Here is a 17,544-nt window from a genome sequence, read left to right on the forward strand (position 1 = left end):
CTGGTATACACCCACACCATTCTGTTGTTGGGGTACGCCCACACCATTCTGTTGTTGGGGTACATCCACACCATTCTGTTGTTGGGGTACATCCACACCATTCTGTTGTTGGGGTACATCCACACCATTCTGTTGTTGGGGTACGCCCACACCATTCTGTTGTTGGGGTACATCCACACCATTCTGTTGTTGGGGTACGCCCACACCATTCTGTTGTTGGGTTACGCCCACACCATTCTGTTGTTGGGGTACATCCACACCATTCTGTTGTTGGGGTACATCCACACCATTCTGTTGTTGGGGTACGCCCACACCATTCTGTTGTTGGGGTACGCCCACACCATTCTGTTGTTGGGGTACATCCACACCATTCTGTTGTTGGGGTACATCCACACCATTCTGTTGTTGGGGTAAGCCCACACCATTCTGTTGTAGGGGTATGCCCACACCATTCTGTTGTTGGGGTACGCCCACACCATTCTGTTGTTGGGGTACATCCACACCATTCTGTTGTTGGGGTACCCCCACACCATTCTGTTGTTGGGGTACATTCTGTTGTTGGGGTACGCCCACACATTTTGTTGTTGGGGTACATCCACACCATTTTGTTGTTGGGGTACACCCACACCATTGTTGTTGGGTTACGCCCACACCATTCTGTTGTTGGGGTACGCCCACACCATTCTGTTGTTGGGGTACGCCCACACCATTCTGTTGTTGGGGTACGCCCACACCATTCTGTTGTTGGGGTACGCCCACACCATTCTGTTGTTGGGGTACGCCCACACCATTCTGTTGTTGGGGTATTCTGTTGTTGGGGTACATCCACACCATTCTGTTGTTGGGGTACCCCACACCATTCTGTTGTTGGGGTACCCCCACACCATTCTGTTGTTGGGGTACGCCCACACAATTTTGTTGTTGGGGTACATCCACACCATTTTGTTGTTGGGGTACATCCACACCATTCTGTTGTTGGGGTACACCCACACCATTCTGTTGTTGGGGTACATCCACACCATTTTGTTGTTGGGGTACATCCACACCATTCTGTTGTTGGGGTACACCCACACCATTGTTGTTGGGGTACGTCCACACCATTCTGTTGTTGGGGTACGCCCACACCATTCTGTTGTTGGGGTACATCCACACCATTCTGTTGTTGGGGTACGCCCACACCATTCTGTTGTTGGGGTACGCCCACACCATTCTGTTGTTGGAGTACATCCACACCATTCTGTTGTTGGGGTACATCCACACCATTCTGTTGTTGGGGTAAGCCCACACCATTCTGTTGTAGGGGTATGCCACACCATTCTGTTGTTGGGGTACGCCATTGTTGGGTTACTGCCCACACCATTCTGCCACACAATTCTGTTGTTGGGTTACGCCCACACCATTCTGTTGTTGGGGTACACCCACACCATTTTGTTGTTGGGGTACATCCACCATTCTGTTGTTGGGGTACGCCCACACCATTCTGTTGTTGGGTTACGCCCACACCATTCTGCCACACAATTCTGTTGTTGGGTTACGCCCACACCATTCTGTTGTTGGGGTATGCCCACACCATTCTGTTGTTGGGGTATGCCCACACCATTCTGTTGTTGGGGTTCCCCACACCATTCTGTTGTTGGGTTACGCCCACACCATTCTGTTGTTTGGGTACGCCCACACCATTCTGTTGTTGGGTTACGCCCACACCATTCTGTTGTTGGGTTACGCTCACACCATTCTGTTGTTGGGTTACGCCCACACCATTCTGTTGTTGGGTTACGCCCACACCATTCTGTTGTTGGGGTACATCCACACCATTCTGTTGTTGGGGTACGCCCACACCATTCTGTTGTTGGGGTACGCCCACACCATTCTGTTGTTGGGGTACCCCCACACCATTCTGTTGTTGGGGTACGCCCACACCATTCTGTTGTTCAGGGTACGCCCCCCATTCTGTTGTTGGGGTACATCCACACCATTCTGTTGTTGGGGTACGCCCCCACCATTCTGTTGTTGGGTTACGCCCACACCATTCTGTTGTTGGGGTACATCCACACCATTCTGTTGTTGGGGTACATCCACACCATTCTGTTGTTGGGGTACGCCCACACCATTCTGTTGTTGGGGTACGCCCACACCATTCTGTTGTTGGAGTACATCCACACCATTCTGTTGTTGGGGTACATCCACACCATTCTGTTGTTGGGGTAAGCCCACACCATTCTGTTGTAGGGGTATGCCCACACCATTCTGTTGTTGGGGTACACACCATTCTGTTGTTGGGGTACATCCACACCATTCTGTTGTTGGGGTACCCCACACCATTCTGTTGTTGGGGTACCCCCACACCATTCTGTTGTTGGGGTACGCCCACACATTTTGTTGTTGGGGTACATCCACACCATTTTGTTGTTGGGGTACACCCACACCATTGTTGTTGGGTTACGCCCACCATTCTGTTGTTGGGGTACGCCCACACCATTCTGTTGTTGGGGTACGCCCACACCATTCTGTTGTTGGGGTACGCCCACACCATTCTGTTGTTGGGGTACGCCCACCCATTCTGTTGTTGGGGTACGCCCACACCATTCTGTTGTTGGGGTACATCCACACCATTCTGTTGTTGGGGTTTCTGTTGTTGGGGTACCCCCACACCATTCTGTTGTTGGGGTACGCCCACACAATTTTGTTGTTGGGGTACATCCATTTTGTTGTTGTCCACACCATTCTGTTGTTGGGGTACACCCACATCATTCTGTTGTTGGGGTACATCCACACCATTTTGTTGTTGGGGTACATCCACACCATTCTGTTGTTGGGGTACACCCACACCATTGTTGTTGGGGTACGCCACACCATTCTGTTGTTGGGGTACGCCCACACCATTCTGTTGTTGGGGTACACCCACACCATTCTGTTGTTGGGGTACGCCCACACCATTCTGTTGTTGGGGTACACCCACACCATTCTGTTGTTGGGGTACGCCCACACCATTCTGTTGTTGGGTTACGCCCACACCATTCTGCCACACAATTCTGTTGTTGGGTTACGCCCACACCATTCTGTTGTTGGGGTACACCCACACCATTTTGTTGTTGGGGTACATCCACACCATTCTGTTGTTGGGGTACGCCCACACCATTCTGTTGTTGGGTTACGCCCACACCATTCTGCCACACAATTCTGTTGTTGGGTTACGCCCACACCATTCTGTTGTTGGGGTATGCCCACACCATTCTGTTGTTGGGGTATGCCCACACCATTCTGTTGTTGGGGTTCCCCACACCATTCTGTTGTTGGGTTACGCCCACACCATTCTGTTGTTTGGGTACGCCCACACCATTCTGTTGTTGGGTTACGCCCACACCATTCTGTTGTTGGGTTACGCCCACACCATTCTGTTGTTGGGTTACGCCCACACCATTCTGTTGTTGGGTTACGCCCACACCATTCTGTTGTTGGGGTACATCCACACCATTCTGTTGTTGGGGTACGCCCACACCATTCTGTTGTTGGGGTACGCCCACACCATTCTGTTGTTGGGGTACGCCCACACCATTCTGTTGTTGGGGTATGCCCACACCATTCTGTTGTTGGGGTACGCCCACACCATTCTGTTGTTGGGGTACCCCCACACCATTCTGTTGTTGGGGTACATCCACACCATTCTGTTGTTGGGGTATGCCCACACCATTCTGTTGTTGGGGTACGCCCACACCATTCTGTTGTTGGGGTACATCCACACCATTCTGTTGTTGGGGTACATCCACACCATTCTGTTGTTGGGGTATGAACACACCATTCTGTTGTTGGGTTACACCCACACCATTCTGTTGTTGGGGTATGCCCACACCATTCTGTTGTTGGGGTATGCCCAATCCATTCCAACACAGAAAAGCTGTTTTTAACATACTTATTTACCATTTTTGTAAGGAAAGATATTTAGCTCATATCGTAATTAATTATAGGTCTTATTTCATAGAAATCTGGAAACACTGGACAGTTACTTTAACTGCCTGTAATCAAAACAATTGAATTTGATACCAGGAGTTGATGTAATGTAAACTTCATCACCTCCATCTTCTGGTGAACAGTAGTTACTACAGCAATCAAGACCACACATCAGTTCTTTCTCTCTCTGGGCTTTCCACACTACAGATACAATATATGGTGTCAGATGCCATCTAGTGGCACATCTCTTTCTTTTACAAAGCCTGAAATAGTTTAAACAGTGTAAACTGTCCAATGGTTTTACATTAAAATAACAGGTTTGACGTTTCATGTTAGGTGTCAACACAATATTTTAAGGAAATCATAATAGATTGAGTTTATGAAACATTTGCATAAATATTACATAAGCCTAAAGTAAAAAGTGACTTGTATGGAACAAACAAAAGTGTTAACAGAATACTTACCACTAAGCTATGGTGAACTCAGGAAAATGGAGATTCTCCCCTATATAGGCATTTCTCACGCCCAGGAGAATTATGATCTGTTTAAATGGAGTGGCTCTGAAAGCCTCTCTGGTTGTGAAAGGAAACTCCTTTGACAACGAGCCAGAGAAAGAGAGAAGTGCTTGTGGTGCCAGAGCAAAGAGCTGTTGGAGACTTTGATTGTTTTTGGGGGTTTTCCAGCTCTATTTTCTCTCCCTATTTTTAAAGAACTCCGTCTCCCAGAAAGCTTTGCCTTGCGGGAGAAGTGCCTCATGAGCATCAGCCACCTGCGGTAGCAAAGAGCAGTGATACATTCAGACTACACATTTCACACGTTTGCCACATTCAACCAATACTGTGACTGGATATGTCTGTGGCACTATTAGCTAATGATTACACTTATCTTTAAATGAATCAATGGTACAAAATCAAATAAATTGTATAACATGTTTCGAAATGTTGGCATTATTGATCTGTGACAAGAAGTGTGAGCCTTGGGCAGACTTGAAGAAATTAGAAGTTGACAAGTAGATAAGCTTTGAGCCTGTGGACATGTCGATATGATTCCAGGGTCAGAGCACACTACTTCTCAGCTCTTATAATTATCCTCCTTTCTTTCCTCTGAAGATGTAATCTTCGTACATGCAATCACCCCTCTGTATTCAGAAATAACTGGGCTAACTCCATCCTCTGGTTAATAAGCCCAAATGACTTCACTGTGTGTACACTGGAATCACTATAAATCAGGCAACTTAGTTAAATCAATCAAATGGATGTTTGATATGTTCTCCTTCTATATCCATTAAAAATGAACACCGTCTCCTGAAGTTCATCAATATCATAATGCTGATTCTCAGAGCAGAAGCAAACACATGGAAATTGAACTGACTCTAATGTCAATTTGACCTGGGCATAGCATAGACTGGGGTTTTTGGATTTGGCATACTTCTCTCTGCAAACAAAGGGATTTTTAACCATTTCGGAGAGGGAAAAAAGGACTAGATGAATAGAAGTAGCAACAGTTTGATGAGAAATGTTTATTTCTGTTTCCATCATTAGGTTGAAGACGTATTTGATATATTTGTGAAGGCAGCACTTGAACAAAGATTACTGCATTGGTTTTTCATGTGCTTATAAACATCACACGGCCATTACAAATATTGATTCAGAACCAGACCACAACCAGAATTGTTATTTCAAGACATGGCAAATATGTAGTATGCAGCAAACAGGATAGTATTTCAAATATCCCTCAAAAATGGAACAATCTGTATAAAAATGACAAAAATAACACTGTATTCGGGTCTGAGTGACTTTTCTGATTGGGGCACAGGAAAAGGCCTACGTGGACAGCAAGTGCATCCCTGATCAAGACACCTCTGTGTCGCCGAGACATTTTCATAAACTCCTCTTAGGAAAGAACATTCTACAAGTGACAATATTGGGAAAAGAGCATGTTTTATCCTAAGTAAACTCAAAATTGTTAGTATTCTGTATTTAAAGGAAACCTAATAGCTTACTGGTTGCAGAAACGTTTGGATGAATGTACAGTAGCTTAATAGAGAGAAGACCATTTTTAAGGTGAAGCCAATTAATTGCGATGTTGCTTTCATTTGCAACACTTAACAAGAAACCAGTGGGTTACTGATAAATAAATGCAAATATAATGCTGAAATAAAGCACAATTCAATTGAGATTTATGCCATGAATTAAGTCATTGGGGACAATACTAAAAAGTTCATTTTGTCACAAGTGAAAATACAAAAGTCACAGTTTTGTCATTGGTATGTGCAGATTGTTCCAGGGCCCCATCCATAGCTCCTCCTCATCGGAATACGTGCGATCGCTCTGAGATTCTAAAGGTTCTCTCACATCCTCATTGTCCACTGTTGACTCCTGCTCCTCCGCGTCCCACGTTCTCTCGCTCCTGGCCTTGGCGATGTTGGACTTGGACGCAATGCTCTCGGCTCCCGTGGTGCTGGAGGCCAGGGAGCCGCTGGAGGGCTGGGTGTTTAGGTTCTTGTCGGCCGAGGACGTGGTCGCCACGGGGCTGTTGAGCGGCAGTCTCTCCTCGTGAGTCACCGCCAGTTTGTCTAGTTTCTTAAAGTGCTTGCCCAGGCGCACTGGGGAGTTGACCTTTATGTTGTTTGAGTGGGCGGCCCGGCGGGTGCGTATGACCGAGCCGTTCTGCGCCAGGTACACGCTGCCGTTGACGTTGCTGTGGTTGGTCAGATTGGACAGCCGGTTCCTTTGGGGCTCCGGAGCACTGTCCTCCCCCGTGGAACTGGTCTCATACTCCCTGTCCACCACCAGCTTGATCCGCTTCTTCCTCCCGTACTGAACAACAACAAGCAGACAGAAATACACTGAGTGTACAAAACATTAGGAACACCTTCCTAATATTGAGTTAAACCCCCCCACAGTTTTGCCCCTAGAACAGCCTCCATTCGTCGGGGCATGGACTCTACAAGGTGCTGAAAGCGTTCCACAGGGATGTTGGCCCATCCATGTTGACTCCAATGCTTCCCACAGTTGTGTCAAGTAGGCTGGATGTCCTTTGGGTGGTGGACCATTCTTGATACACACGGGAAACTGTTGAGCATGAAAAACCCAGCAGCATTGCAGTTCTTGACACAAACCGGTGGGCCTGGCACCTACTACCACACCCACGTTTAAAGGCACTGAAGTCTTTTGTCTTTCCCATTCACCCTCTGAATGGCACATACACATTCCATGTCTCAATTGCCTCAAGGCTTTAAAATCCTTCTGTAACCTGTCACCTCCCCTTCATCTACAAAGATTTTAAGTGGATTTAACAAGTGACATCAATAAGGGATCATTGCTTTCACCTGGATTCACCTGGTCAGTCTATGTCATTGAAAGAGCAGGTGTTCTTAATGTTTTGTACACTCAGTGTATGAGCGACATGAAGCTTAACGTCAAGACATTATTAAAGACACTCAGTGCACATTGTCACGCTGGAGAAGGAGCTGTTGGAGGAAATGACTACATCTTCTGAGGTGAATTAACCACCATCTTTTGTGCTTCTTCACACAGACGGATGAGAAGCAATCATTAACCATTTACTAAGAGCTTTAGAAGAAGGAATGGGATTATCACATCAAAAGGACATTGCTTCCACTATTCATGAATGAAAAGACCAGCAGCTAAAAAGAGAAGAGCGGAAGAGAGGCCATGCGGTTTGGACTCTGTAATTGGCTAAAATGGCTTCCATTACAATAATACATTCCACACAAATAATTGCAAACGCAATCAAGGCATTCGGAGATCTTACTTAATGGGATCGGAATTCAATTGAATCAAGATGTTACGGCTTCATCTTCCTCTTCTTCCTCTGTGCTATGCGCCAAGCTGTTTCCATAACTACCGCTGGACGGTCTCGCCGTCGTGGCTCCCTCCTCATCATCCTCAGGGGTAGGGGGAGAGGGTCATCTGAGGCTGACCTCTGTCGAGCCTCGTCTCTTTCCTGTTGAGACCATTGTAAGGCTCCCACTGGACTTCTTGGATGATGACCCTTCACTCCTCAGACGACTCTCCGCTCTCGGCCTCCTCTTCCTCCTCCCCCGAGGACTCCTCCTCTTCCTTGCTCTCCTCTTCGATGGTGTTCTCAGGCTCTAAAGTGTGTGAGGAAGTTGTGGATCTAGCGCTTCTTATCCAGGTGGATCTAAAGCTCCTGGAGCTTGGGTCAGAGACTTACTCTGCTAAGAGAAGATCTCTGTTGTGTCCCACTGTGCTGTGTATCAGAGGATGTTCTCCACTGTCCTGTCTACTCTGACTGCAGCTGGAGACCACAGAGGATCTCCTGCTGGACACGGGCGTCTGTGACCGTGTCCCTGGCTCTGTGTCCGCCTCTGCAGGCGTCACACTCCTCTTGTGTTCCTCAGTCTCTGATCCTGACCTTTATCGGACTCTTTCTCCTCAGAATCGCCAGCCTCTCTCTCTGTCTGGGACTCCTATCTCAGACTACTCCTCAGAATCCCCATCTGACTTTGACCTCCTCTTCTCCTCCTCAGAATCTCCCTGGCTCTCCCCCTGTTCTGGGTCTGAATCCACAGCCCTTTCCTAGGCCTCCTCTCCTCCCAAGTCTCCTCCAGAGTAGCCCCTGCAATCCGTTGTGGAGGGTGAAGCAGTGCTGCTCATACTCCTTCTGTCTGAGAAGGCCTCCCCTGGGACCCTGCCTCAGAGCTGCTGCAGTCCTGTTCACGACTGTCCCCCGCCAGGGAGGCCTGCCACCTCTATTCCCTCTCAGAGTCACTGGAGCATTGGGACCTGGAACCATACATTCTCTGCTCAGCTACAGAGCTCACACTGAAAATATCCTCCTCTCTTGAAGAGCCTGCTTGATATGTTTATACAGTTGAAGTCGGAAGTTTACATACACTTAGGTTGGAGTCATTAAAACTAGTTTTTCAACCACTCCACAATTTCTTGTTAACAAACTATAGTTTTGGCAAGTCGGTTAGGACATCTACTTTGTGCATGAAAAGTCATTTTTCCAACAATTGTTCACAGACAGATTATTTAACTTATAATTCACTGTATCACAATTCCAATGGGTCAGAAGTTTACATACACTAAGTTGACTGTGCCTTTAAACAGCTTGGACAATTCCAGAAAATTATGTCATGGCTTTAGAAGCTTCTAATAGGCTAATTGACATCATTTGAGTCAATTGGAGGTTTACCTGTAGATGTATTTCAAGGCCTACCTTCAAACTCAGTGCCTCTTTGCCTGAAATCATGGGAAAATCAAAAGAAATCAGCCAAGACCCCAGAATTTTTTTTGTAGACCTCTACAAATCGGGTTCATCCTTGGGAGCAATTTCCAAACGCTTGAAGGTACCACATTCATCTGTACAAACAATAGTACGCAAGTATAAACACCATGGGACTACGCAGCCGTCATACCGTTCAGGAAGGAGACACGTTCTGTCTCCTAGAGATGAACGCACTTAGGTGCGAAAAGGGAAAATCAATCCCAGAACAACAGCAAAGGACCTTGTGAAGATGCTGGAGGAAACAGGTACTGAAGTATCTATATCCACAGTAAAACGAGTCCCATTCAACATAACCTGAAAGGCCGCTCAGCAAGGAAGAAGCCACTGCTCCCAAACCGCCATAAAAAAGCCAGACTACGGTTTGCAACTGCACATGGGGACAAAGATCGTACTTTTTGGAGAAATGTCCTCTGGTCTGATGAAACAAAAATAGAACTGTTTGGCCAGAATGACCATCGTCATGTTTGGAGGAAAAAGGGGGAGGCTTGCAAGCTGAAGAACACCATCACAACCGTGAAGCATGGGGGTGGCAGCGCCATGTTGTGGGGGTGCTTTGCTGCAGGAAGGACTGGTGCACTTCACAAAATAGATGGCATCATGAGGAAGGAAACGTTTGACCCAAGTTAAACAATTTAAAGGCAATGCTATCAAATAATAATTGAGTGTATGTAAACGTCTGACCCCCTGGGAATGTGATGAAAGAAATAAAAGCTGAAATAAATCATTCTCTATACTCTTATTCTGACATTTCACATTCTTAAAATGAAGTGGTGATCCTAACTGACCTAAGACAGGAAATTGTTACTAGGATTAAATGTCAGGAATTGTGAAAAATGGAGTTTAAATGTATTTGGCTAAGGTGTATTTAAACTTCCAACTTCAACTGTACGTCTTGGCACCTTCACCAACCACTGTTTCACCGAGGGCTTGGCCTCGTCCCAGGCCTGGAAGTAGCTACCATCTATGACCATCTATCGCTGTTCATCCTCAGCATGCTGTTGGAGCACTAGGCCTTAATTAGTTCAGGGAAGTCCCCACCATCTCCTCCGATCATTGGAGAAGAAATTCAAGGGGAATATCCTGGCTTTGTTACACAGAGGGTGGAGTGAGGGGAGCTCACCAGGAAATTGCATAGTTTCATGACTGTCTCTAGTTTCTGAGCAGCCGTAGAGGAGTGGTGGGGCCAAGGGAGTCTGCAGTAGCAGCAGTACTGGTGGTGGTTCCTGCACTGGCCTGGGACGGGGGGACTGCAGATCTCCAAGTACCTGTTGGGGGGGCCACTGAGGGGGCATCGGGGTGGTCCTCTGCCCCACCTAGATGGCCTCCTCCCACCACGCATGGCCACCTATGTTACAGTCACATAGGCCCAAGCTACTGTTAAATCCACTGTTGACCATTAACCATTACTGACCCATTACTGAACCAAGCAGGGGTTCCTCCAGGAACATAATTTTTATTGAATTCAAAGGTGCATCATTTTGAATCATACAAATCTGCTACCTCTCCATCCGACTCCTGTGGACTGCAATAGTAGTAGCTCCCATCGTCTTCCACAATCACCTCTCCGTACTCATCATACAGGCCTGTCGGAGATATCAACTTCCTGCGACTGCCATACTGAGGCAGCTCATACCTGTAGGGAGACACGGTTTAGTTACACACTGTACTGACTGACACACATACACAGACAGACAGACAGACAGACAACACACACACACACACACATGCACGCACACACACACACACACACATGCACGCGCACACACACACACACACACACACACACACACACACACACACACACACACACACACACACACACTCGCAGCCATAACATAATTTATTCAACCTCTGTCCATACACATTTATCAGTATAATTCTGCCATTCGTTTTTCAGAAGTGAGTGTGAAACAGAACATGTGATTGGGCCTGGGTCTCCAGTGGCTCCTGGATAACAGAACGAGTGAGAGGAGGGCAGTAAAGGAGGCTCCTTTGGGATGTTACCGTCATTACCCAAGACAGGCTATTCCTTTTTTCCCCTCTGTCTTTGTTCAGCCTGTCTTTCGTGCCAGAGGGGGGCAGAAAGGGATAGAATAAGATCCAGGGCCCACTCACTACAGAGCGTAGAAGTCAATTCCCTATGAACCCAGATTAAAGACTGAGTGCTCCTAGGGAGAAACAGACCATCAGTTTAACAGGGCTGACTGTGACTGCCTGGACACAGGGTGTGGTGACCTTTAACTTATACTCTTAAGAAGTAAAGAAGTCTGGAAGAACCTTTTTGGTGGCCACACAGGCGGAACCTTTCCAGTTGAAAAAGGTATTTGAGAAACCTCTGTGTAAAGGTTCAAACAGGAACACTTCTGTGACTGGAAGGGTTCCATTTTTTAAAACCTTTTTTTATAGGTAGCAGCCTATCAGATTGGAGGTGTGGCTTATTGGAGGTGTGGCTTTATGATAGTTATTTTTGGTCCCCCGTTAGCGTAAATGTCATTACTGTTCATCACGTTAAGTTCGTAGACTACAATTGAAATGTTCCATGAATATCTATGCTTATTACATATTCTAGTATAATATGAACATTACTGACATACTGTAATAAAGTGTTAACTACTCCAACTTCAGGATTCACATAAGCTCTTGGGGAACTGAAGCTACAAACTCCTCACTGGCTCTACACAACTATCAGCGTTCAACCTTAACATTGGAAGACAATACAACAGATGAACAAGAATGACATTTACTTTAATGGGTGGCACAAAAAAAATACTAATCCGCAAGCCACGCCCCTAATAAGCCACGCCTTTGTTCCAGGATTCCTCCAGGAACACGTTGCTACATTGAACCAATAAAAAGGTTCCTCCAAGAACCACTCAACTAATCGAAGATGAAAATATGAGTTCCTTGAGGAACTCCAGGGGTTTCTTGAGGATCTCCAAGGTTTCCTCGAGTCACCACTAACTCTAAGACACGGTACACGGTGTCTTACAGTACACGGTGTCTTACAGTACACGGTGTCTTACAGTACACAGTGTCAGTAGAGGCCAAATGGTTAAAAGGCTCAAGCCTCCAGCCAGAAGACTATATTCCCCACATCTCAACCCAAACATGAGCCAAACTCTAATTTTATTCATAGTGGTTGGTGTGAAGCGAAACATTAGCATTTTGAGAGACCCGCTACATAGCAGAGAGAAAAATAACACAGCGGTGTGGCTGAAGTCAGAGGCTGGACGTTGTCATTAAAAGGTGAAAAGCTGCGTGTAGAGAGAGAGAGCGTGAGGAGAGAGAGGAGAGACAGGAGAGAGAGAGTGAAGAGCGACAGGAGAGAGAGAAGAGAGAGGGAGTGAGGAGAGAGGGGAAAGAGGAGAGAGAGGAGAGAGAGTGAGGAGAGAGATTGAGGAGAGAGGGGAAAGAGGAGAGAGAGGAGAGGGGAAAGAGGAGAGAGAGGAGAGAGAGTGAGATTGAGGAGAGAGAGGAGGGAGAGGGAGTGAGGAGAGAGGAGACAGTGAGGAGAGAAAGGAGAGAGAGGGGAAAGAGGAGAGAGATTGAGGAGAGAGATTGAGGAGAGAGATTGAGGAGAGAGAGAGTGAGGAGAGAGAGGAGAGAGAGAGTCAACCTCCCAGCACAGATTACCACTCCCTCATTGAAATGAAGGACAAATTCACCCAGCTGGAGATAAGGCAGGTGGAGCTGGAACAGCAGGTGATTACACTTCAGTCAGCACAGACCCAGACAACAGTCCAGCACAACAACAGCCCCTTAACCAGACCCGGAGAGCTGGAGGTGGACAGAGACATATCTGCACTTTGGACAGTGGTGAGACAAATACAACAGGAGAAAGGGAGCAGAACAGAGCACTAGAGGAGAGTATCAGACTGCTGGTGGAGGAGAGGTTGAGGGGGATGGAGGAGAGGGTGAGGGGGATGGAGGAGAAGTTGAGGGGGACGGCGTGTGACAGAGAACAACCCACTAGAGAGGTGGCCACCCCCACAGAGAAGCCAGCAGAACAGCCCACCTCAGCACCCAACAAAAGTCTCGACACCACAGCAGAACAGTCCACACCAGACCCTGACCATAGAGTCGACACCACAGCAGAACAGTCCACACCAGACCCTGACCAGAGTCGACATCACAGTAGAACAGACAAATGAAGAACCCCAAGCCCAGAGGCTCTCACCCCCTCTGAGCACCCCCTGTCAGCCACCCTGATAGCCCTTCTGACAACCCCCCACACCCACTGAGGACAAACACAAGACACAGATTGTACTACTTATGGACTCAAATGGGAAATATATAGAAGAATTTTTTCCCCCCCCAAACACAGTGTGTCTAAACTCTGGTGTCCAAACACCCAGCGCGCCCTAGACCTTCTGTCTGAGGCCAAACTAGGCTCACCCAGCCACATAATAATACACACAGGCACAAACGACCTGAGAGCACAGCAGGAAAGAGTGGCCACAGCACTGAAGGGAGTGATTGAAAAGGCTTCTTCTACTTTCCCCAACGCACAAGTGGTTATCTCCACCCTGCTACCACGAAAAGACTTCCACCCTGCCACAATACAGCGGGTAAATGCAAGTATTTCCCATGACTGTGCCTCAAAACCAAACGTTTTCCTGGCCCACCACTCCACCCTGGACTTGAACAGCCTCTATGACCAGGTCCACCTCTACAAGGCAGCAGTGCCCACCTTTGCCCGAACTCTAAAGGACATCGCTCTCAAACGTATCCCCAACACTTCACACAGGAGCAACAGATCAATAGACACCCCACCCAGACCAGCGAGACACCCTCCCAGATCTGCAGGACCCCCCCCTGGACCTACACATAGAGGACCCACGCCAAGAGGAATTACATCCAGACCACAGTACACCCAGACACATCCACACCCCCACCCCAACCAATCAACACCCCCCACGTCAACCATGCCCACACCCCATTTAGGCCCCCTCAGATCAGACCTATGCCACTCCTGCCCACCCCATGCACCCCACCCCCGCAAAGAGGGCCTCAACATGGAAGCCACACATACGCCCAGGTAGTGAGCGGGCAAACAGTCCCAACCCCCACTCTCACACTCGCCCAAGCCAATGGCATGTACCAGATGCTCAGCAGGCTCTGCTCACACTTACTGGCCTGAGGCCAAACCACGACCAACAACATTGGACACTCTATGGAACAAAAAGCCTTCACTATATTATCCTGGAATATCCAAGGCCTGAGGTCATCTGCCTTTGGCCTAAAGAGCAGAAACCCGGACTTCACCAAAGAAATCGGTAATACAGACATTGTCATCCTGCAAGAAACCTGGTATAGAGGAGACGGACCCACTGGTTGCCCTCTAGGTTATAGAGAGCTGGTAGTCCCATCCACCAAACTACCAGGTGTGAAACATGGAAGGGACTCAGGGGGTATGCTAATTTGGTATAGAGCAGACCTAACTCACTCCATTAAATTAATCAAAACAGGAACATTCTACATTTGGCTAGAAATTCAAAAGGAAATGATCCTAACAGAGAAAAATGTCCTCCTGTGTGCTACCTATATCCCCCCCACTAGAATCCCCATACTTTAATGAAGACAGCTTCTCCATCCTGGAGGGGGAAATCAATCATTTCCAGGCCCAGGTACTAGTCTGTGGCGACCTAAATGCCAGAACCGGACAAGAACCTGACACCCTCAACACACAGGGGGACAAACACCTGCCTGGAGGTGACAGCATTCCCTCCCACATATGCCCCCCTAGGCACAACTATGACAACATAACCAACAAAAACGGGTCACAACTCCTGCAGCTCTGTCGCACGCTGGGTATGTACATAGTCAACGGTAGGCTTCGAGGGGACTCCTATGGTAGGTACACCTATAGCTCATCTCTTGGCAGTAGTACTGTAGACTACTTTATCACTGACCTCAACCCAGAGTCTCTCAGAGCGTTCACACTCAGCCCACTGACACCCCTATCAGACCACAGCAAAATCACAGTCTACTTAAACAGAGCAATACCCAATCATGAGGCATCAAAGCCAAAGGAACTGAGTAACATTAAGAAATGCTATAGATGGAAGGAATGCAGTTTGGAAACCTACCAAAAAACAATTAGGCAACAACAAATTCAATCCCTTTTAGACAATTTCCTGGGTAAAACGTTCCACTGTAAAAGTGAAGGTGTAAACTTGGCAGTAGAAAATCTTAACAGTATATTTGACCTCTCAGCTTCCCTATCAAATCTAAAAATCTCAAATAGAAAACCCGAAGAAAATGAACAATAATGACAAATGGTTTGATGAAGAATGCAAAAATCTAAGAAAGAAATTGAGAAACCTGTCCAACCAAAAACAAAGAGACCCGGAAAACCTGAGTCTACGCCTTCACTATGGTGAATCACGAAAACAATACAGAAATACACTACGGAAAAAGAAGGAACAGCATGTCAGAAATCAGCTCAATGCAATTGAAGAATCCATAGACTCTAACCACTTCTGGGAAAATTGGAAAACACTAAACAAACAACAACACAAAGAATTATCTATCCAAAATGGAGATGTATGGGTAAACCACTTCTCCAATCTTTTTGGCTCTATAACAAAGAATAAAGAGCAAAAACATATACATGATCAAATACAGATCTTAGAATCAACTATTAAAGACTACCAGAACCCACTGGATTCTCCAATTACATTGAATGAGTTACAGGACAAAATAAAAACCCTCCAACCCAAAAAGGCCTGTGGTGTTGATGGTATCCTCAATGAAATGATCAAATATACAGACAACAAATTCCAATTGGCTATACTAAAACTCTTTAACATCATACTTAGCTCTGGCATCTTCCCCAATATTTGGAACCAAGGACTGATCACCTCAATCCACAAAAGTGGAGACAAATTTGACCCCAATAACTACCGTGGAATATGCGTCAACAGTAACCTTGGGAAAATCCTCTGCATTATTATTAACAGCAGACTCGTACATTTCCTCAATGAAAACAATGTACTGAGCAAATGTCAAATTGGCTTTTTACCAAATTACCGTACAACAGACCATGTATTCACCCTGCACACCCTAATTGACAAACAAACAAACCAAAACAAAGGCAAAGTCTTCTCATGCTTTGTTGATTTCAAAAAAGCCTTCGACTCAATCTGGCATGAGGGTCTGCTATACAAACTGATGGAAAGTGGTGTTGGGGGTAAAACATACGACATTATAAAATCCATGTACACAAACAACAAGTGTGCGGTTAAAATTGGCAAAAAACACACACATTTCTTCACACAGGGTCGTGGGGTTAGACAGGGAAGCAGCTTAAGCCCCACCCTCTTCAACATATATATCAACGAATTGGCGTGGGCACTAGAAAAGTCTGCAGCACCCGGCCCCCCCCTGCTAGAATCCGAAGTCAAATGTCTGCTGTTTGCTGATGATCTGGTGCTTCTGTCACCAACCAAGGAGGGCCTACAGCAGCACCTAGATCTTATGCACAGATTCTGTCAGACCTGGGCCCTGAGAGTAAACCTCAGTAAGACCAAAATAATGGTGTTCCAAAAAAGGTCCAGTCACCAGGACCACAAATACAAATCCCATCTAGACACTGTTGCCCTAGAGCACACAAAAACTATACATACCTTGGCCTAAACATCAGCGCCACAGGTAACTTCCACAAAGCTGTGAACAATCTGAGAGACAAGGCAAGAAGGGCATTCTATGCCATCAAAAGAAACATAAATTTCAACATACCAATTAGGATTTGGCTAAAAATACTTGAATCAGTCATAGAGCCCATTGCCCTTTATGGTTGTGAGGTCTGGGGTCCGCTCACCAACCAAGACTTCACAAAATGGGACAAACACCAAATTGAGACTCTGCACGCAGAATTCTGCAAAAATATCCTCCGTGTACAACGTAGAACACCAAATAATGCATGCAGAGCAGAATTAGGCCGATACCCACTAATTATCAAAATCCAGAAAAGAGCCGTTAAATTCTACAACCACCTAAAAGGAAGCGATTCACAAACCTTCCATAACAAAGCCATCACCTACAGAGAGATGAACCTGGAGAAGAGTCCCCTAAGCAAGCTGGTCCTGGGGCTCTGTTCACAAACACAAACACACCCTACAGAGCCCCAGGACAACAGCACAATTAGACCCAACCAAATCATGAGAAAACAAAAAGATAATTACTTAACACATTGGAAAGAATTAACAAAAAAACAGAGCAAACTAGAATGCTATTTGGCCCTACACAGAGAGTACACAGCGGCAGAATACCTGACCACTGTGACTGACCCAAAATTAAGGAAAGCTTTGACTA

The 17,544-nt window shown here is 46.6% G+C and overlaps 1 protein-coding gene across 1 annotated transcript in view; it reads right to left on the reverse strand.

Moving 5' to 3' along the window:
• Positions 1-5,457: 5,457 nt before the first annotated feature.
• The window catches only part of LOC112223231 (protocadherin-15-like), a 308,092-nt gene continuing 296,005 nt past the window's right edge, over positions 5,458-17,544 (reverse strand). The window contains exons 36-37 of the mRNA XM_042305516.1: positions 10,729-10,861; positions 5,458-6,767 (exon numbers count right to left, since the gene is read on the reverse strand). Coding sequence (XP_042161450.1) covers positions 6,198-6,767; positions 10,729-10,861 — 703 coding nt within the window. The 3' untranslated portion in view covers positions 5,458-6,197. The remainder of the gene's footprint in view (positions 6,768-10,728; positions 10,862-17,544) is intronic.

Source organism: Oncorhynchus tshawytscha, linkage group LG24 (genome assembly GCF_018296145.1).
Source record: "Oncorhynchus tshawytscha isolate Ot180627B linkage group LG24, Otsh_v2.0, whole genome shotgun sequence".
NCBI lineage: Eukaryota > Metazoa > Chordata > Actinopteri > Salmoniformes > Salmonidae > Oncorhynchus > Oncorhynchus tshawytscha.